Here is a 22,853-nt window from a genome sequence, read left to right on the forward strand (position 1 = left end):
TGTTCTCATGGTAATGAATAAGTCTCATGAGATCTGATGGTTTTATAAGGGGTTTCCCCTTTTGCTTGGCTCTAATTCTCTCTTGTGTGCTGCCACATAAGACAAGACTTTTGCCTTCTGCCATGATTGTGAGGCCTCCCCAGGCACATGGAACTGTGAGTCCATCAAATCTCTTCTTATTTATAAATTACCCAGTCTTGGGTATATCTTTATCAGCAGTGTGAAAACGAACTATTAGACATGTTTTCTTTCTTTAAAAAAAAAAAAAAAGATTTAGGGAGTAAAAGTGCAATTTTGTGTAGTCATAACCCAATTAGTGTACATTGTACCTATTAAGTAGTTTCTTTTTCCTAGCCCCAACGTTCTGAGTCTCCAGTGACTATTATTTCACTCTATGTTCATACGAAGACATTATTTAGCTTCCACTTGCAGGAAATGTGGTATGTGATTTTCTGTTTCTGAAAATATCATGTTTTTTTTTTTTTTTTTTTTTTTTTTTTTTTTTTTTAAAAGGGAAAGGCAATTGGAACTTTAATTATGCCCCTATAAAATGAAATGTCATGAATCAACAAGACTGAAAAATAAACAATCCTCTCAGGCCTTCAGCAGTTTACCCTAACTGTAGAAGACAAAACAATGTAAACAAAGAAATACACATAGGATTCATTCACATTGGGATCCAGAAATATATATTGTGGATGATAGTGGCATACACACTCCTTATGGTGTTAAAAGGAAATCTTTAGACAAATTAAATATGTAACAGTTTATCTGAGCAAAGAATCAGGCAGTACTCAAAACTAGAAGAGGTTTGGAGAACTCCAACCAGCCATGTGAGCAGTGAGTTCTTATAGGCCAAACAAGGGAGCAAAGTATAGAAATTATGTGACTGACCAGTAAGGTATCTGCCTTATTTGCAAATGGTGTGATAAAACATCTGCCTTATTTGAGCAGGATTCAATCAGTTGACTACCTGTGATTGGCTGAAGCTTAGCTGTTTGTGATTGGCTAAAATCTGGCTATTTGTTACAAAACATATACTCCTGAGTTGGGTTTCTGTTTGTTTACATACTAAGTTAAGTTGTGGTTTGTTGATTAGGAACTCAAAGTACTGAGACAGCCTCAGGCTAGTGGCCTCCTGCTTGTTTAATTTAACAATGGGAATTTATTATTAAAAGGTAATTATGAACTATTTACAGAGGTAGAATTACTAGGCAGTGAATGACAGAAAGCTGACTTTGCTGTCAAAGTGACTTTCAATAAACTTCAGATTAGTGTTTTTCAAACTTTAATATGTGCACAGATCTCTTGGGGAGGTTATTAAAATGCAGATTCCAATTCAGAGGGTCTTGAGTGTGGCCTGAGATTCTGTGTTTCTAACAAGCTGCCAGTTGATGCTAATGCTGCTAGTTCATGGACCACAATTTGAACAGCAAGCTTACTATTTCATGTGTTTCTTCTTCTTTGAGAAAGTGAAAAAAAAAATCCCTAAACTGTAACTTTTCTATTGGGAAAAGTTTCTACTGGGAGAATTTAGCCCACATTTTAAAGCATAAATTCATTCATCTAGGGATTTATTTCAATTAGATAAACTACAAAGCTGTGTATGGTCTTTGGTCATAATATACTTGATTTATTAAATTTAGCAACCAGTCGCATGTTGCACTTAATGTGAACAGCATGTCTGTTTGGAATTTTTTTGGTATATTTTAACTTAGGATCTTTTAGTGAAGTCCAACCAGTATCTATTATCTTAAAAAGTTCCATTTTAATTAGGTACTAAATCAGATAAGAAAAAGAGAGAAAGAGGTAGCTTGCTAAGTTTAGGAGTTGCCAGGCTTATAACTTATCCAGGTAATGGTAGTATTTTATAAAATCATTTTCTCTTAGTTTGTGTTATATAACTTACAGTAATTTGGAAGGCAGCTATGGTCACCACTATACCACCAAGACACAACTTAATAATTTGAACAGGGGAGAGCAAAATAATTTTGGTTGGCACTAGCCCCAGGACTCCACTGGCTACTCTCTAATGTGCCAAAGGCAGCCTGACCCAAGGAGGTCTGTTGGGAATGTTTCTCATGGACTCAGAATGTTTCTCATGGTCGGTATGTTTGGTCAGCCAAATTGCCAGTCACACCAAAAGCTGTCAAAGTACGTTTTATGCAAAGAATTGATACATGTTTGAATTTTAGATTCTAAAGAGGCTACGATATCCCAGCTGCTTGAATTAAAGAATTTTACTGAGAATTTTACTTCTAAATCTAAAAGCAGTAAACATGTAGCTTTAATCTGGGTTAAAATGATGAAGGGCTTCTCTGTAATACTCATTTTTTTTTCCCAAACACATTTTAAGACAATCATTGGTATAGTGTATGCATAGTCTAGATGGATTATAAATTCTCTCTAAATGTATGAGAGCAGAAAATGTTCAAAAATAAAGATGAATATTTGGAGATGAAGAAACTGAAAACCTAGAGCAAATGGATTCTGATAGACTTAAAAAAAAGGTTTCTGCAAAATTGCATTTTGAACTTGTGAGTTCCTTTTGAGTTTTTGAGTTTTTGGACTTAATTTCTTTCTCTAGCATAGCTGAAATTACCCATATGATACAGCTACATCTAAGTGTACTTATTTCATGCTAGTGTAGATCTGGTCTCAGGTTAAATAATAAATGTTTGAACCATAGGCTATTTGAAAATATGTATTTAACATTAGAATAAATGAAGTTATTCTTGTTACGACTATGAAACCCATATTTTCTCTGAATTCCAAAATCTGTTGAATGAGGTACTCTTGTTTTTTTTTTTAAGTCAGTCCTATAGTTATTCTGTTGTACCAATTTATTATAAAAATAAAAATAAAACTTACACTATCTGAAAATAAACCTCACAGTAATACTGTATTAGTCTGTTCTCACATTGCTAATAAAGACACTACTGAGACTAGGTAATTTTTATAGCAAAGAGTTTCCATTGACTCACAGTTCCACATGGCTGAGGAGGCCTCATGATCATGGCAGCTCAAGGGATGTCTTACATGGCAGGAGGCAAGAGAGAATGAGAGCAAAGTAAAAGGGGAAATGCCTTATAAAACCATCAGATCTCCTGACACTTATTCACTATCACAAGAACAGTATGGGGGAAACTACCCCCGTGATTCAATTATCTCCCACCAGGTCTCTCCTATAACATGTGGGAATTATGGGAGCTACAATTCAAGATGAGATTTGGGTGAGGATTCAGACTAACTATGTCAAATAACTTGTCATTTGTTTATTCAGTTAGACAATATATACTGAGCACCAACTGTGTGCTAAGTGCAAGTCAGAGAGGACCTCTGTGCTCAGAGCTTCGTGGTGCTGACAGGGTCTGAGTAAGAGGTAGTAAGTGCAGTGCAGGGGGTGTCAGAGGAAGACTTCAGGGCAGGGGCGGTTGCATTGAGAGTGCTTACATTGAGGACAGATTGTGTACTGGAAGATCAGAGAAGCAGAGGAGGCTTTCTTGAGGAAGAAATGTTTAAGTTGAAGGATAAGTTGTCCAGAAGAAGAGAAAGATTATCTGAGGCAAAGAGAATCACATCTGATAATTCTTCACATTATTGATTTCTAAATGCTGTCGAAGCCATCTTAGCTGATACTCTAATTGCCCGAGTTGGTAGTTGTCACCAGAAACTTGTTGAGAAAATTTTTTTCAAAACCTTAAATGATCTCCCCCATGGGTGTCAAGATGGGAGTGATAGCTTGAAGTGGGAGAGGAGACAAAAAGGAAGAAAGGAAGAGAAAGAGAAGAAAGAGAAATAAAAAAGGCAAGGCAAGGGAGAAGTGGACATACCAGGCCATAGGAGCAATAGTTGGAACTTTTGGAAGTTTTATGAAGGAAGGAAGAAGAAAGTTTATATTAATAGAAATCTAACATTGTCTCTGCCATGCTTTGGTCTTGTCCTTTGTACCCCAAATCAACCCCTCTACCATGACATAAAAGGAAAGCCTGGATGGCTTGGGGAATTATTGTAGCCAAGTGATGACAATTTGTACAAATTGGCTACATGCATAAGATTTGCTTGCAGTAAAGTAGAAAGTTACAAGAAGTTTCAAGTCTGAGTTAAAAAAAAATCCATTTATGATGATAACTGCCACTGAGTAATGGCAGATTATGCTAAAAGGAAGGTCTTTTTGTTTTATGCTTCCTTCCTGATTGCTTTGGTTTGAAGCATCTGGGTATAGGTGCTGAGAAGGGGTGAATTGCTCTGCCTGGTAGAAATGTTCTAATTTAGAGTTATGGAGCAACCAGGAATGAAGAAATTCAGAGACAAAGGGGACAGGAAAGAAGCAAGAGGAGCCGGGAAATGATTGAAGGAAGGTATGCACTAAATAAGGAGAAACTACAATGCTTGGGATGGGGGTGAGGACATTTAAGAAAAGAAATAACTATTAATGTGTTTCAAGTAGATTGTCATATGTGATACTGTTACTGGAAGGAGGGCCTTGAGAGTGAGTTGTCCAGGTCCTTGGCGTTTTTAACAAAGAATTGCTGGACAAAACACACAAATAAGGTAACAAAGGAACAAAACACAGGAACGAAGCAGGGATTTAATTAAACAGAGAAAACACTCCACAGGATGGGAGTGGGCCCAAGCAAGCGGCTTAAAGGCCCAGTTACAAAGTTTTCCAAGTTTTAAGTACTCCTTTTGAAGTCCCTATCAGTTAACCTTGTCTCAATGAAGGTCTTGGTCTGTGGCTAATTAAAGGCTGAGGTGAATTGGAGTCTTATGCAGATGAAGGGATAGTCCCCGCTTGGCCCACAGCCATTCCAGGGGCACCTTCCCTTTCTATCTGAGATGTGGTGGAAGGGAGGGTTGTAGGGAGAGTAGCCTTTGATCCTTACTACTCGGGGGGATACGGTTTTTCCCTTTGGTTTAGCTTTTGGAAGTTGGTGTTAATTGGTCTTAGGGTCCCTGCCCCTAGACCCAGGTGTTTTCCTTTTGACCCAGCTTTGGGAAATCAGCACAAATTGGATTCAGATTCCCTACCCCCAGCCTTTGGTGTTTTCTCTTTTAAGAAGTCAGCACAAATAGGCCGTGGATTCCCTGCCTCCAGACCCTATTCTCCTGCCTCAATGCAACATCTCTTTAGGATATCCTCAGTATTTGGTAAGTTCTAATTTCAAGTGCTCTGCATGGTTGCTTTCATTTAGTTCAGTTTTGTTGAGAAAATATTAGGAAAAATTGGATTCATTTCTGGGTAAACAAGCCATAGAATAAAGAGAGCATTTAAAGAAGAATCATAGAAGGAGAGGTGACATCCGAACAGAATCTTCTGGGGAACTGCTGAAATCTTAGGGAGAGCTTTACACTTTCATGGATTTCCATGGGACTGTATGAAGACCCTAAGGGACCAATGGGTCCCAGTTGGCATGACCATATGCAACATAGGGAGAAAAGCCCAACTTTGATTTAAAAGGGGTATGTTCCATTCCATTCAATTCAAAAGGATATAGTTGAAAGTTTGGGGCATTTTTCAGGTTGTGTTACTATTAGTAGCAGGAAATGTACCTCCCTATGTCCTTAAATTGGAGTTTCTATTTTACCAATTAGATGCCCCATTCATTACTTAGCACTATGGGACTAAAATCTGCTTGAGAAGGTTACAATGAAAGGAAAAATAAATTCTGAAAATTCACAGGCCACATTTTCTGTAAGTCTTGCTTGAGTGACCGTATACCTGAATGGCTAGAACGATATTTTCTCATTATTTCTCAACAATTAGTAATAATTGTAGGTAGAGAGCATTTGAACCAAGACAAGTTGTCTACAGAATGTGAAAATGGGGTTGAAAAAGGAGTTAGATGAGAGTCATCGAGATGAAGGTGTAGGAACTCCACAAACAGCTAATTTAGGAATGCTAAACAAAATCAAAGATCCGTTAAAATTAGATAATGTAGATTTGTAATTATCCAGGTGTGTGACTAATTCAGCAATGTTCTGTGGGTGGAAAAAGTAGAGTGGTTACAGCAGAAAATGGAAATGATTCATACCTGGGAGCTGAGACAGTGAAGACAATATCGTTTTTGCCTGACAGGAGTTCAACAAATGTTTCTTGAATTATAAATAGAAGGAATTTAGGCTATGAGTGAAGATGGAACATGATATTTGATGATTATTTTATAAATGCATATTAATATATTGCTATATATTAAAGCTTGTCTTAAGGTATCCCAACTTTTTAATTTGCTTCTTTAATTTGAATTTGTACTTAGGAAATAAATCTGTATAATAATAATCTCTGAACAAATTGACTTTCTTGCATGTTTCTATAGCTTCTATATATTCTGGAAAATGTATTGCTACTTTAGCCTAAAGAATACATGTAAATCCAACTGTTGATTTTTAGCTGCATATTTTTCTATTGCATTTTTAGAAATGGAAAGAGAAGACCTTGAGTTTGGCACAGACATTACTTTAGTAGAAACCAGGGAAATATTGCTTACCTCTCTCTAACCTTAAAATATTCTTTCTTATATTATAAGAGATGACAGGATTCCAATATTGACTGTCAAGAGTTTATGATGGAACTTGCCTTGGACTCCTCAATTTTAACTTTGGATATGTTTGGCAATGTGTGGAACAAAGTCAGCAGTCTTGGTTAGCACAAGACAAAGCCTGGAATTTGCCAACTTCTATCCTGGAGTGAGAATTTACCCATAGTTACTTCCCTCGTTTGGTACTAGTGATAATTAAGCTAAGCTTAACAGATGGAGTTAACTTAGTGTACTTAGTGTACTGAATTTAATTAGTATTTTTATGAGTGAGGCTGACTTCAGCTTTTATTTTAAAAAATGATGGAAGAATCTTATAGCAAACATCTTAAGAAAGAGTCTGTATATTACTCTGGCTCTAATTACTACCTAGTAAAATATATATGGGCTCACCAAAAAGTGTGTGTATGTGTGTGTGTGTGTGTCTGTCTGTCTGTGTATGATGATAGGACTGAGGGTAAAGGCAGTCAAGAAAGATTTTGGGAACTGATAAAGGAAAAAAGTTTGTAAAAGCTATAATACAAGAATATATGCACTTTGGGAGGCCAAGGTGGGTGGATCACTTGAGGTCATGAGTTTGTGACCAGCCTTGCTAACATGGTGAAACACCATCTCTACTGAAAATATTAAAAAAAAAAAAAAAAAAAAAAAGAATTAGCCAGGTGTGGTAGAGGGTGCCTATAATCCTGTGTCTGGAGTTGGTTCCTGCTGGTAGGTTTGTAGTCTCGCTGACTTCAAGAATGGAGCTGCAGACCTTCACAGTGAGTGTTACAGCTCTTAAAGATGGCATGGTAGTAAGGTTTATTGTGAAGAGTGAAAGGACAAAGCTTCCACAGGGTGGAAGGGAACCTGAGTGGGTTGCCACTGCTGGCTGGGGTGGCCAGCTTTTAGTCCCTTATTGTCCCCTCCCATGTTCCATTTCTGTCTTATTAGAGTGCGCTTTTTTCATTCTTCCCCGTGATTGGCTACTTTTAGAATCCTGCTGATTGGTGCATTTCACAGAGTGCTCATTGGTGCATTTTACAATCCTCTTGTAAGACAGGAAAGTTCTCCAAGTCCCCACTTGACCTAGGAAGTCCAGCTGGCCTCACCTCTCAATCTCCCCTCTAAACAGGACGCCAACTGCTGTTGGGAACTGGGCAATGACCGTTCTAGCTACTTCCTGCTGGATAGGGGTTAAGAAGGGGCCCTGCAGTTGTAGTGTCCTCCAGAGGGGAACTCTCTAGGCCCAAGGGCCAGTGAGTTGGTCCAAGTGTCCTCAGTGGAAGTTGTGAGTTGAGCTCATTTGGGGATCCACTTGTAAGACCATCTGTAGCTTGATGGCCTTGATCCTGGAGGAAACAAATTTGACAAGGAGGTTAAAAATATAGGGCCTAAAGGCGAGTAATAGCAAGATGGCTGTCACAGGACCTAGAAAAGGGAGAAGCCATATTGCCCAACTCCAGAGGTTGGTATAAGAGTTTGAAAGGCATTGTCTGATTTCAGAAGCCTTTTCCTGTAAACACCGGGTGGCTTCTCATACTATCCCTGACTGGTTGGTGTAAAAACAACACTCTTCCCCTAAGAAGTTGCAGAGTACTCCCCTCTCAGCAGTGAGGAAGTCAGGCCCCAGCAGTGTTGGAGAGTCACCGCTGCCAAAGAGTCCACCTGGGATTGCAGAGTAAGGACAGACCCTGTCATTTCCCACAAACTATCCGAGAAATCCTTTGAGAGTGTGTGGGTAGTAGGATAATGAAGTAGATAAACTGGCTATTCTGGCTCCTGTAGCAGTGGTCATTCATAACCCTATAAAAAAGGATATCAGTTGTATGGCCCTCTGCTGATAGACTTGAGCTTTGAGCAGCACTGATAAGGTCTGATTTCCTGGAGCAATGTCAGTGTTGGGACTTAGGAAGACTAAGGTTCAGGTGCCTGTCCAGTTGGTGGGGAGGAAGATATAGGCTGGAGTTCCACATAAGAAGAATATGCCTTGGCTGGGTAGACAGAACTGGTTGTGTATGTTAAAAAGGTGTGTGAGTTTGTTGTTTTCATTTTCCCATACTCCTAGAGTACTTGCCAAGGTAGCTCCGGTGAGCGATTGGAAAGGGGTGTTGGGAGCAAACTGAGTGGCTCCGTGTGTTCTATTTTCCCATTGGAGAAAAAACCATTTTGTATCTACTAGGAACCATTCAAGAGAGTAACTGAAAGAGGGGATAAGAAGGCATTCATTAGTGTTGGGGGCACTGCTGCAGGGGGTCCAGGGTTGAATGGTCATACAGGGAGTATGTTTGCCATTACAAAACCCAGACTGTTAAGCAGGGAGAAGGTGATGATTTTGGGGGGCCCTGAGAAGCAGACAAGCGGTTTGAATGGACCTGTTTAGGTGACTCAGAAGTTACTATGATCAGTTGGGGCTTGAAGTTGTAGGATATAATTACACTGATGGGATAGTAGGTGCCCCAGGGGCAGGCCTGATAACAGGTTGTGTTGGATGCATAAAGGGGCTTGGAAAGTTAAGACAGTAAAAAAGGTTGATGTGATTAGGATTTTCATCCTGGCAGGAGCTACATTATATACTCCTACTGCAAAGAGTATGGTTAGTATACTGCTTAATAATGTGATGAAACAGTAAAAGGATTCCATTAAAGGGGCAAGGAGAGGTGTTAAAGATTAAATAGGTTTTCACTTGTCTTTTTTAAGTAGGAAGGGGTTTTTCCTCAGGATCAGCTGTAGGAGCCTTTTTAGTCTGGGATATTTTCTTCTGAAATAGGAGATGCAAGTCCTCAGATAATTCAAAGCTGGTCTGGCTGATCTTGAGACTCCTGAGCTGACGGTCTCGCAGGTTCCTCACAGATGTCCAAAGTTTAACTCTGGTATGGTGAATCCAAGATTCCACTCTTGCCACCTTCACTGCAGTGGGAGTAGGGAGGATTACTCAATATGGTCCTTCCCACTAGTAATCCATAGATGGGGAGGTAGAGGGAAGGGACTTGACCAACACTAGATCTCCTTGTTGGAACAACTCTGTCCCCTTGTTTCTGACATTCTTCAGGTAGGTTTTTAAGGTTTTGTTGATATCTTGCCAAAGAAGTTATATCCTTGACCAAGTTGGCCTTTTCCTGATCAAGTAGGAAGTATTTGTGAGAAAAGGTCGTCCACACAGCATTTCATATGGACTGAGCCCCATTTTGTGAGGAGAATTTCGGATTCTCAGTGAGGCCCTGGGCAAGAGAGTAGGACATGGGAAATGAGTTTCTTGTCTTTTCGACCTTCCGTGAGGATTGTGGCCTCCAGGCACAGCGAAGGTTATATTGTATCCCTAGCACCCTGGAAATTCCCTGAGTTACCGTGGCTTTAAAAGCCAGACCATTGTCACTTTGTAAGCTTTGGGGAAGCCCAAATCTAGGAATTATTTCATGAATTAGGACTTTAACCACTTCCTGAGCCTTCTCTGTTTGCAGGCTTCTATCCAATTTGTGAAGGTATCAACACAGACCAACAAGTATTGAAATCCCCTTGACTTAGGCATATGGGTGAAGTCTAACTGCCAGTCATCTCTGGGATAGTGCCTTATTTTTTGTTCCCCTAGAGGGGCCTTATGATGAACCAAGCAATTATTCTCTTGACACACATCACAGGCTTTAACTACTTGTCGGACGGTCTGTAGGAGATTTGGTCCTGTAAATAGGGATTTGGCCATTTGATGAGTGTTCTCAATACCCATATGAAAAGTTTGGTGGAGGGTCTTAAGTATTTTCCACTGGCTGGCTTTGGGTATGAGTACCTTTCCCTCTTCTGTCGTTCACCACCCCCAGGGGAGAAAACTATGCCCCTGCGAAAGTCCCCATTCTGTTTCAGTCGGGGAATACTGGGGCTTAATCTCTTGGAGAGAGTTGTTCCATACCAAAGGTCCTTTCATAGGCATTTCTAATGGGAGGTTCTGCTTGGCAGCAATTGTGGCCTCAGTGTCTGCCCAACCGTTTTCTTCTGCCTTTCTCCTTCACCTTTTTGATGGCTTCGGCAGTGTAAGACTGCCACCTCTTTGGGTTTTTGCATTGCATGCAATAACTCCATGATTTCTTTGTGGTATTTAATGGGGGTTCCCCCAGAGTTTAGGAACTCCCTTTTCATATTGCAGCATGGACATGTAGGATTATATTAGCATACTTGCTATCTGTATACACATTTATTCTTTTTTCCCTTCCCAGTTCTAAGGCTCAGGTAAGCACCACTAGTTTTGCTAACTGGGCCCTGGTCCCTGGGGGAAGAGGCTTACTTTCAAGTACTGTTACATCACTAACTATGGCATAACCTGCCCTTCATATCCCATTCTCCACAAATGAACTTCCATTGGTACATAGGTTAAGGTCAGGATTAGCTAAGGGGACTTCTAAGAGATTCTCTCAGGCAGCATAGGTCTGGGCAACAATTTGTTGGCAGTCATGCTCGATTGGTTCCCCATCCTCTGGGAGAAGAATAGGAGGGTTGAGGGCTGCACACATGTGAATTTGAAGCACCGGTCCCTCAAGGAGTAGTGCCTGGTATCTAAGCAGGCAGTTGTCTGATAGCCATAAATTTCCTTTGGCAACTAGTATGCCATTTACATCATGAGTAGTCTAAATGGTGAGATCCTTTCCTTGAATTATTTTGATAGCCTTTGATACTAAGATGGCCACTGCTGCAACTATCAGTAAACAATGAGGCCAGCCGTTTGCTACTATATCAATTTCCTTACTTAGGTATGCAACTGGTTGTGGGGTTGTCACACGAGTCTGAGTAAGGACTCCAAGAGCTATTCCTGCTCTCTCTGTGACATATAAAGGGAGATTTTGTCCTCTGGGAAGGCTTAAGGCTGGAGCTTGTACTAGGGCCTGCTTTAAGGTTTTGAAGGCTGTTTCTACCTCTGGTTCCCATTCTGCTAGATGAGTATTTGCCCTCTGGGTCTCCTTGATTAGAGTATAGAGTGGCCTGGCCATCTTGCTGTATCCAGGGATCCATAGTCAGCAAAAACCGGTGATCCCAAGGAACCCCCGCAACTGTTTTAATGTCTGAGGGCAAGGACAAGCCAGTATAGGCTGTATTCGTTCTGTGCTGAGGGCCCTGCTTCCTCTGGCTAAGATTAGGCCTAGATATTTGACTTGTTGTAGGCAGAGCTGGGCCTTCGATTTAGATGCCTTGTACCTTTTGATTAGCTAGAAAGGTCAAGAAATCTAGAGTAGCCTGCTGGCAGGAGGCTTCTGAACTGGTAGCCAAAAGTAATTCATCCACATACTGAAGGACCAGAATGCCTGGACTTGAGAAATGGCCTAGATCTTGGGCCAGTGCATGACCAAACAGGTGAGGGCTATCCCTGAACCCTTGGGACAAGACCATCCACATAAGTTGGGACATGTGGTCTGTGGGATCCTCAAAGGCAAAGAGAAACTGGGAATCAGAGTGCATTCACAGAAGAAAGCATCCTTGAGGTCCAGAACAGTGGACCATTCTGCTTCCTCTGGTATTTGAGAGAGCAGGGTATAGGGGTTGGTTACATCTGGATATAGAGGAATTACTGCCTCATTGATGAGTCTAAGATTTTGCACTAGTCTCCACTGACTGTTCAGTTTTTGTACCCCTAGAATTGGGGTGTTGCAGGGACTGCTGCATTTTCTTACTAAGCCTTAAACTTTTAAATGTCTAACAATATCCTGTAATCCTTTATGAGCTTCAGGCCTTAAGGGATATTGCCTTTGATAAGGAAAAGTGGTGGGGTCTTCTAATCTGATTTGGACTGGGTGGGCATTTTTTGCCCTTCTGAATTGTCCTTCCAAGGCCTAGACTTCAGGATTGTTTCCCTCCTCAAGTAGGGGACAACAGATGGGTAACGTGTTCCCTATATTCGTGTAGATAATAGCTCCAGCTTTGGCTAATATGTCCCTCCCTAATAAGGGTGTGGGGCTTTCAGGCATAACAAGAAAGGCATGTGAAAAGAGCAAAGTCTCCTTACAACTGAGGAGGTGGGAGAAATACCTGGTTACAGGCTGTCCCAGGATTCCTCGGATGGTAACTGACCTTGAGGACAGCTGTCCAGGGCAGGAGATTAATGTTGAGAATGCCACGCCAGTGTCTAGGAAGAAGTCAATTTCCTGGCCCTTAATGGTTAAACTTACCCGGGGCTCAGTGAGGGTGATGACGTGAGCTGGCGCTTGCCCTGGGGACCCTCAGTCCTGTTGTTGGATTATCTGGTTGGGGGCTTGTGGCCCAGAGAACCTTTGTCATTTTGGGCTGTGCACCTTCCAGTGATTGCCTCAGCATAGTGGACATGGGCGAGGGGGTGGCTTGTTTCTCATTGCACAATTTTTTTTTTAAAGTGTCCTTGCAAACCACACTGACAACAAGCTCTACCGGGTGATTGGCCTACTCCGTTTTCTGTCCTTTCTGAACCACCAAGGTTTGTTTGTCTGAGGGCCATGACTGAGGCTGTGGCCTTTCTCTGATCTCGCTTTTCCTTTTCAGCCTGTTCCTTCCTCTTGGTCCCTATTATAGAACACCAAGGCTGCCAGGTTTAGTAATGCCTCCAAATTTTGTTCAGGGCCCAGGGCTAGCTTTTGGAGCTTTCTCCTGATATCTGTGGCTGATTGGGTAATAAAATTATCTTTTAGGATCAATTGGCCCTCAAGGGAGTCGGGTGACATGGTAGTATATTTTCTGAAGGCCTCCCATAGCCGCTTAAGGAAGGTGGTAAGATTTTCTTCCTTTCCCTGAGTTATGGTGGACATCATTGAATAATTCATGGGCTTTTCCTAATTCTCCTTAGTCCTTCTAGAACACAGGTCAACAGATGTTTGAGACTCCAGTCCCTATGATCTGAGTCGAGGTCCTGGTGGGGATCCATACTGGGGACAGCTTGCTGACTGTTAGGGAATTTGTCCCTTTCTTCGACTGTCATTCTATCATTTACTTGAGTAAGATACCAGGTATCTCCAAACTCGGGCTGTGGCTAAAGTCGCGTTCTTTTCATTAAAGGCCAGGGTTTGATCTAATAATAGCATGACACTTCTCCAAGTGAGGTCAAAGGTTTGCCCTAGACCTTGTAGGACATCTATATACCTATCAGGATCATCTGAAAACTTCCCCAGGTCTACCTTGATCTACTTTAAGTCAGAGAGGGAGAAAGGGACATGTAGCCAGGTTGGGCCAAATTCCCCTTCCCCTGCAGCTTGAAGGGGACGTAACTGATAGCCCTGGAGGGTTTGTGGTCCCTTTTAGATTTCTTTGTTTGTTTCCTTCTCGGTGGGGAAATTAGAGGAGGCTTATCACTAATAGGAAGGGGAACTGTAGGGAGGCTAGGATATGAAGGTAAGCTGACAGGTTCTCCTGTCAGGGACATAGATTGCAAGTTGTGCATAGTTGTGGATTATCCTTCAATGAAAGGAAAGCTTGGACATAAGGTATTTCAATCCATTTGCCTTCCCTCTTACAGAAAAGGTCAAGCTGCAGGATAGTATTGTAATTTATACTTCCCTCAGGTGGCCATTTTTCCCATCAGAGAGAATAATGGGGCCAGGCCATAGTGCAGAAAAAAATAAGCAGCTTCTTTTTCAGGGTTTGAGGGTCAAATTGGTTCCAATGGCTTCATTTCAAGGGAGAGCTTGTTGAGGCCTGAGTGTTTCCCATCTGAAAGAAAAAACCATCCACGGTTTTAGTCTGTTTTATTTTTCCCCCGCCCAATAACCTGCAATGGTCCTGGGACCCTGCTGTTCGGAATAGTTGCGCTCACCGAAGCAGCAGCGGAAACACTTGTTTTCCTCTTAGACCACAAAGAGGATGGAGGAAGGTCGTATTGAGTGGCCCTTACTGACACATTCTCGAAAACCTGCACCCTTGCCTTTCCTCTTAGACTACAAAGAGGAACGAGAGAGGTCGGAGTGGAGGGCCATACCCTGAGGGAGGGATGGGATCTCCAGCGTTGGAAGAGTGATGCCTTTTGTCCTCATTTCTCATCATATGAATAGGAAGAATATCCCCCCCAATTTTGGAGTCTGTAATTTCTGAGGCTCCCCATATCCTAGCTTCAGAAATAGCCTTTTACTCTTGGGCATATCTCTTGGAGAAGTCTTACTTATATAAGACTGGTAATAGTAGTCATGCTTGTATACAAAACAAAACAAACAAACAAACTTAACAAAAATCCAGTTTCCTACAGACTAGAAAAATGAAAAAACAAAACACACAAACTCCCCCCAAAGCCTTTGTGGTACATACCTATAATGAAATCTCATAAAGCAGTAAAATGAATGAATTAGTCATTGAATCTCATGTACACAATGTTGAATACAACAAGAAAAGCAAGTTACAGAATCCATAAGAATCACTTCTTTTTACAAAGTTTAAAATATAAAAAATTAAAATGATCTTTTTAAGTGAATACATATATCTTTGACAAATCTATAATGAAAACCAACAGAATACTAGAAACAAAATTCAGGGTAGTGGTTACTTGTCTTAGAATGAGGGACATGTCACCTAGAGAAATAGTTGTACAGTAACTGGTAAGGTTCTGTTTTTAAAAACCTGGGTGGGTACATTAAGTTTCATTTCTGTTACTCTTTAACCTGTAATATATTATGAATATTCTTTTTTATTTGTTTAATAATTAATATAAACAATACCAAAAACCTTAAAATATCAACATCAGAGAAAGGAAAAAATTGCCTTTTTAATTACTAGTTCTATACTGTAAAAATCCAGTTGTGTACATTATTTTACATATCTCTATTATTTACCTGGAATAAAAATTAATCCACAAATAATTGGATGTGATGCCAAAATGCATGAACAGATTGATAGTCTGTTCATATATTGTACAGTGACTACTTGACATAATAAAAACATTTTTAAACAAAAATTTACTATCTATAGAAGCTTATTTTACAGGAGAATGCCTGATACCTTCTCCCTGGAATATTCTTTGTCTAGCTCCTTTTCATTTTTTTATGTCTCAGCTTAAATCCTTCTATCCCTGAGAGATAATGTCTTTTCCTGGCAAGCAAAGTAGGTCCCCCATTTTTATATTGTTATAGTACCTATGATTATTTTTCACAACACGTATACATTTTCATATTATTTTTAACAGCTTTAAATTACATATTTATGGAACTGATTCTTCTATCAGTGCCTTCATGCATTCATATGTAAGGATGGCTGATTTTTGTATATTGAACTTTCATCCCAATTTTATTGTCAGTTATAATATCTGTATGTTCTTTTGCATATTCCATGTATAAGATCATGTCATCTGCAAAAAATAACAGCTTTGCCTGTCCTTTCCAATTCTTACATTTTGTAGTTATTTTAATTTTAATGCTTAGGACCTTTTCACTAGAATGTTGAATTGATTAGAGCAATATCCATGGCATTTCTGATTCCAGGGGCAAAGTTTTCAAAATTTCACCTTCAGTATAATATTTGCTGTATTTTGTGTAAATAAATAATTTTGCATATTGTTTCATTTCTGTTTCTAGTCTGCTAATAGTTTGTGTTACAAAAGATATTGAACCATATGAGGTGTTTTTTTAGATACACATTATTTTTTCCTCCTGTATTTTGTTAATGGGTTAAATAACACCCCTGGAATAGTATTCCTGATATATTCCCAAGTAGCCTAGGCTTTGTTATCTTTTAAAATTATCCCTGGATTTAGTGTTAATATTTTGTTTAGAAATTTTGCATCTATAATCAGTGACACTGGCTTGTAATCGTCCTTTATGGTAATTTCCTTGACTGCTATTGATATCAAGGCTAGGCCAGCCTCATAAAACTTGCTGGAAACTACATATGACTTTTGTATTTTTCTGGAAGCGTTGGGTTTATTTATTAAAAGTTTGTTAGATTTCACCGATAGGACCATTTTGGCCAGTTTTCTTTGTAGGAAGGTTCTTAGTTGTATTCTTTAAAATATTTGAACAATTAAAATTTTATATTTCTACTTGTGTCAGTTTGGTAATTTGTACTTTTATAAGTATTTGTTCATCTAAATTTTCAAATTGATTGGCGTGAAGTTTTCATAATATAATCTTTCTGACTTTTTCTATCTGTGGGATCTGTGATGAAGTCTCCTTTTCCATTTCTGACATAATTTATGTCTGCCTTTTCTGTTTTTGTTCTCAAAAAATTTTTTGCCAAGTTTATTAGACGTTATTTTTGCAAGTTTATTAGATTTCTAAATAAGTTTTGGTTTTATTGCTCTAACAGTTTTTCTCCTTTATTATATATTTCCTTATACTTATTTTGAGTATAACTTGCTCTTTCTTTTTCTCATTTTTTGAGATCAAACCTTAGCTCATGAATTGTCAGTTTTTCTTTTTTAAAAAACATGCATTCGGGGTCTGAGCGTAGTGACTCATGCCTATAATCGTAGCACTTTGGGAGGTTGAGGCAGGAGTGCATCACTTTGAGCTCAGGAGTTTGAGACTAGCCTGGCCAACGTGGCAAAAACTATCTCTTAAAAAAAAAGTAGCTGGGCATTGGTTTGCACCTGTAGTACCAGCTACTTGAGAGGCTGAGGTGGGAGGATCACGTGAGCTGGGAGGCAGAGGTTGCAGTAAGCCAAGATCATGCCATTGTACTCCAGCCTGGGTAACAAAGATCCCTTCTCAAAAAAAAAAAAAAAAAAAAAAAAAAGAAAGTGCATTTAAAGCAATATATTTCTTTCTACTTTGTTTTATCTGTGCCTCTTTTTATTACTACCTGAAAAATCCTTAAGATAACCAACTGAAAAGGGTGAGCTAAGTAATGTAGCTGACTACTAAAGAAAAAGGGAAAAACAGTTTTACTCTACAACCACAGTGATCATTCAAATTATAAAATTAAAAACTCCTAATTACATTAGATACAGAAATATTATCACACATATACAAGTAATATGATAATACAAATGTTATGTATTTTGTAAAAATCTTATGGAACATGTAGAATTTGTTTGGAAAAAAAATATGTAGGGATTGAGGCCAAGCGCGGTGGCTCACACCTATAATCGAAGCACTTCAGGAGGCAGAGGCAGGTGGATCATGAGGTCAGGAGAACGAAACCATCCTGGCTAACACCATGAGTCCCTGTCTCTACATAAAAATACAAAAACATTAACCAGTTGTGGTGGTGGGCTCCTGTAGTCCCAGCTACTCAGGAGGATGAGGCAGGAGAATGATGTGAACCCAGGAAGAGGAGCTTGCAGTGAGCCGAGATTGCACCACCACACTCCAGCCTGGGCAACAGGGCAAGACTCTGTCTCAGAAAAAAAAAAAAAAAAAAAAAAAAGACTATAGGGATTGAGAATAATATAAAGAAGTAGGTTACCAAATTAGACTTCTAAGAATCAGATTTTACCCAGTATCAAGCTTTATTAAAAATTCAAAGGTACAGGTAATTGTGAAAAGCAGAAGGATGAAGAAAGTCTTTCCAACTCTACTAGCTGTGAGAGTTTAGAAAATTTATATAAACTCTTTTAGTTACAGTTTCCTTATTTTATAAACTGAGGCTAATATTGCCTACTCACATGGTATATTGTGTATTCATCTGTTCTCACACTGCTAATAAAGACATACCTGAGACTGAGTAATTTATAAAGGAAAGAGGTTTAGTTGACTAACAGTTCCACATGGCTGGGGTAGGCCTCACAGTCATGGTAGAAGGTGGAGGAGGGGCAAAGTCACATCTTACATGGCAGCAGGCAAAGAGAGAGCTTGTGTAGGGAAACTCTCCTTTATAAAACCATCAGATCTCATGAGACTTACTATTGTGAGAACAGCATGGGAAAGACCTACCCCCATGATTCAATTACCTCCCACTGGGTCCCTCCCACAACATGTGGGAATTAAGGAGCTACAATTCAAGATGGGATTTGGGTGAGGGACACAGCTAAACCATATCATTCTGACCCTGGCCCCTCCAAAATCTCATGTCCTCACATTTCAAAACTAATTATGTCTTCCCAACAGTCCCCTAAAGTCTTAACTCATTTCAGCATTAACTCAAAAGTCCACAGTCCAAAGTGTTATCTGAGCCAAGGCAGGTCTCATCTGCCTATGAGACTCTGAAATCTAGGCAGAGGTTCCCAAACCTCAATTTTTGACTTCTGTGCACCTGCAGGCTCAACACCATGTGTAGACTTGTACTCTCTGAAGCAATGGCCTGACCTCTACGTTGGCCCCTTTTAGCCATGGCTGGGACATGGGGCACTGAGTCCTGAGACTGTACAAAGCAGCAAGGCTCTGGGTGAGACCCATGAAACCATTTTTTCCTCCTTGGCCATGTGGCTTGTGATGGTAGGGGCTGCCATGAAGGTCTCTGACATGGTCTGGAGACATTTTCCCCATTGTCTTGGAGATTACCATTTGGCTCCTTGTTACTTATGCAAGTTTCTGCAACCAGCTTGAATTTCTCCTCAGAAAATAGGTTTTTCTTTTCTACTCCATTGTCAGGCTGCAAATTTTCTGAACTTTTATGCTCTGCTTCCCTTTTAAACATAAGTTCCAATTCCAAACTTTATCTTTCTGAATACATAAAGCTGAATGCATTTTATAGCACCCAAGTCACCTCTTGAACACTTTGCAGCTTGGAAATTTCTTCTGCTAGATACTCTAAATCATCTCCCTCAAGTTCAAAGTGCCACAGATCACTAGGGCAGGTGCAAAAGGCTGCCAGTCTCTGCTAAAACATAGCAAGAGTCACCTTTATTTAAGTTTCCAACAAGTTCATCTCCATCTGAGACCAACTCAGCCTGGACTTTTTTGCTGACATCTCTATCAGCATTTTGGTCAAAGCCATTCATCAAGTCTATCGGAAGTTACAAAATTTCCCACATCTTCCTGTCTTCTTCTGAGCCTTCCAAACTGTTGCAATCTCTGCCTGTTGCCCAGTTCCAAAGTAACTTCCACACTTTACTGGTACCAATTTTCTGTATTCATCTGTTCTCACACGGCTAATAAAGACATACCCAACACTGGGTAATTTATCAGGGAAAGCGGTTTAATAGACTCACAGTTCCACTTGACTAGGGAGACCTCACAATCATGTCGGAAGGCAAATGAGGAGCAAAGTCATGTCTTACATGGGAGCAGGCAAATAGGGAGCTTGTGTAGGAGAACTCTCCTTTATAAAACCATCAGATCTTGTGAGACTTACTCACTATCATAAGAACAGCCCGGGAAAGATCTGCCCCCATGATTCCATTATCTCCTACTGGGTCCCTCTAGTGAGACATGGGAATTATGGGAGCTACAATTCAAGATGAGATTTGGGTGGGGACACAGCCAAACGGTATCACATGGTTAGTGTTAATGAGATGATGTGCGCATAATGTTTAGCAGAGTAGCCAGCACATTTAAGAATGCAACAAGTTGCATGTTAATGTGATAATTTACTATTGCTATTATGATTCCACATAATATCTTATATTTAATTTTTAATCTTCCTATGTATATAATTAAAGGTCTGTTATCAAGATGTAATCCAGATTCATTTCTGCAACCTAACTTACTATTTTTTTTCTTAAAGATAGGCAGCACTGGTTGGATTTCTTGCCTATAAGTTTTCAATGGCCTTTTAATAGAAATGCTTGATCCTAGAAATATGAATGGGAAATAGTCATTTATTTGTACATCTCTTAGGGACTTAGGTATAGAACATACCATAGCACAAGAATAAGATATGGTGGCTATCTTCCAAGATGTTTATAGATTACCAGGGGTAAATACAAGTTAAATAATATAATTTTATCCTTGGTGCTAAAACAACACTGAAAAACAAGTGTTCGTGAGTATAAAGGATGTTAGCCATTGGCTTGAAATATTTTCCTAAATTATGTAAGCCTAATATATTATTAAAGGTGTTTCATTTGCTCAGGACAGTTATAATACATGTAATCAAATTCTATACATTGAAAATACTTCATATATTCTAAGTTCTACATTTAACAGAATGACATATATAACTGTGCTATCATGATTGAAACATTCTAATGCATTTAAAAAGAATATGTTCTTAAATTGACAAATTTTCTCAAAACAGTGCATTTATACTCCTGGTAATATAGTTAAAAGTCCCTGTAAATAATTTTTGTGCAGTATACAACAGCATAAAATACTCTATTTTCTTGTTCAGGGAACTCAGTGAAGGCAAAGAGGAAAGTCAACATCAACAACCTGATGATTCTCACAATGTAGGTGTCTATGTTGAGAGAGCACATGGTGGCCATAATTTATATAGACCAAAAAGAGCCACAGAGAACTTTGAAGAATTCCTAGCTATCTTAAAGAAATTGTAAGTATTTAAATTATACTCCTTCTTTTAGTTGAGTAATTCTTTGGAATGTCTTTGTTTATTGTTGTTGGATAAGTGTACTTTAGTTATGATATAGCACTTGTGGTTGATTCAGAAGAGATGGACACACTGGAGATTTTATTTCTATATAAATACAATCTTCATGAATTCAGTCTTCATGGTGTGTCATGGATATAATGCTAAACCTGTGACCCATTATTTTAAAATTAAGCTGCAAGCATAATACATATTATTTACTGATATTTCACAATTATGTTAAGGATGTCCTTAGCTTATGGTTATCTGAAGGTTTTTCACAGAATTTAAGCTGTCTTCCTCATCCAGGAGTCTTTAAATAAACTTACCACACATTCCTTTTTTTTTTTTTTTTTTTTTTTTGAGACTAAGTCTTGCTCTTGTGCCCCAGGCTGGAGTGCAATGGCATGATCTCGGCTTACTGCAACCTCTGCCTCAATGGCATGATCTGGGCTTATTGCAACCTCCTGGGTTCGAGTGATTCTCCTGCCTCAGCTGGGATTACAGGCACCTGCCACCATACCTGGCTAATTTTTGTGTTTTTAGTAGAGATGGGGTTTCACCATGTTGGCCAGGCTGGTCTCGAACTCCTGACCTCAGGTGATCCTCGGCCTCCCACGGCCCGGGATTACAGGCGTTAGCCACTGCACCTGTCCCCATTGGCTTTAATTTCCTAGAATACTTTGTGCTCTAATAGGGACACAACTGTCTGGAGAAGGATTGGTGTGTAAGAGAAGATTAAATCTGAGTGGAGGCTGATTACAAAAGATGGTGTTGGATTTGTGAATAAAATTAAAGTTAAACGAGGACCATGGAAATTATAGAAGAAAATCTTTACCACCTGTCATAGGGGAGTAAAATTAAACTTGTAAGCTGAAAAAAAGAAATTCAACTAGAATATGTGATATTGGAATTGAGATTGATAATAGGAACAAAACCAAAAGTCTCAAGACTAGAATTGTCTTCATAAAAAATTCAATAGCAGGGAATGAGTAATTAAAAATTTGACATTTATGTTCTGAAGAATGAACTTTTTCTTTGTTTAGATACACAAATACCATTATGGTATAACTGCTACAGTATACAGTGCAGTAACATGCTGTACAGGTTTGTAGCCTAGGAGCAACAGGCTAGACCAGCTGGCCTATGTGTGTAGTAGACTACACTATCTAGGTTTGTTTAAGTGTACTCTGTGATGTTTACAGAATGACAAAATCGCATCGCATGATGACAGATTTCTCAGGTATCCCCGTTGTTAAGTGACACATGACTATGATTGCAAATTTGAGGAAATATGATCAGAGCTTCCAGGAAAGTTGAGAATGGTCAGATTTTTGATACTCTTAACTTATAATAACAAAAAGGAAACAACGAATACTAGTCACGTTTCAGTAAAGCAGGTACGAAGGAATTATAGAAGGAAATCTTAACCACCTGTCATAGAAGAATAAAATTAAACTTGTAAGCTGAAAAAATTAGAAAATTCAACTAGAATATGCACAGGAAATTTGTTAAAAATATTCTTTAACTGGTAGAAAATCACTAAAACACTGAAAGTGATTGAAGATATACTATGCTGCAATCACTTTAATTCCATTAAACTCTAATGTTGATTAATATTGCATTAGATTCCAAATTTTAGTTTCCAGAAACCCATGAATCACTCTGCTGATTTCAGATTGTGCTGGACTGTAAGAGTTTTAATGGCAATGGTGATTCCTATCTTTTTTACTATAATGAGATAGCAGTTTCCAGATAACAAAGTTTCTGATCTGAGATGCAGGAGGTCAGTAACAGGGACTTCCAAGCAGCTATGATTCTGCACTGCAATGTCAGAATACTGGGAGGTAAATCCAGGTCAATGTCAGAATGGAAACTGCAAATGGGTAAGAAGCCTAGTACCTTCTTAACAGTGGACTACTGCGAAAAGCAGGAACCATGGTAGAAGGCTATCCAAGTACAGTGAAGAATAGACAAGTTACTTTGCTGCATTCTTTTGTGGAC

General features: G+C 39.4%; 1 protein-coding gene across 2 annotated transcripts in view; it reads left to right on the top strand.

Annotated features, from left to right (window-relative positions):
* CNBD1 (cyclic nucleotide binding domain containing 1) overlaps window positions 1-22,853 on the top strand; it is a 785,154-nt gene that overhangs the window by 52,858 nt on the left and 709,443 nt on the right. For both annotated transcript variants that reach the window (XM_065519430.1, XM_045398475.2), the window contains exon 4: window positions 20,655-20,813. In XM_065519430.1, coding sequence (XP_065375502.1) covers window positions 20,655-20,813 — 159 coding nt within the window. The remainder of the gene's footprint in view (window positions 1-20,654; window positions 20,814-22,853) is intronic.

The sequence above is a fragment of the Macaca fascicularis genome, chromosome 8 (genome assembly GCF_037993035.2).
Source record: "Macaca fascicularis isolate 582-1 chromosome 8, T2T-MFA8v1.1".
NCBI lineage: Eukaryota > Metazoa > Chordata > Mammalia > Primates > Cercopithecidae > Macaca > Macaca fascicularis.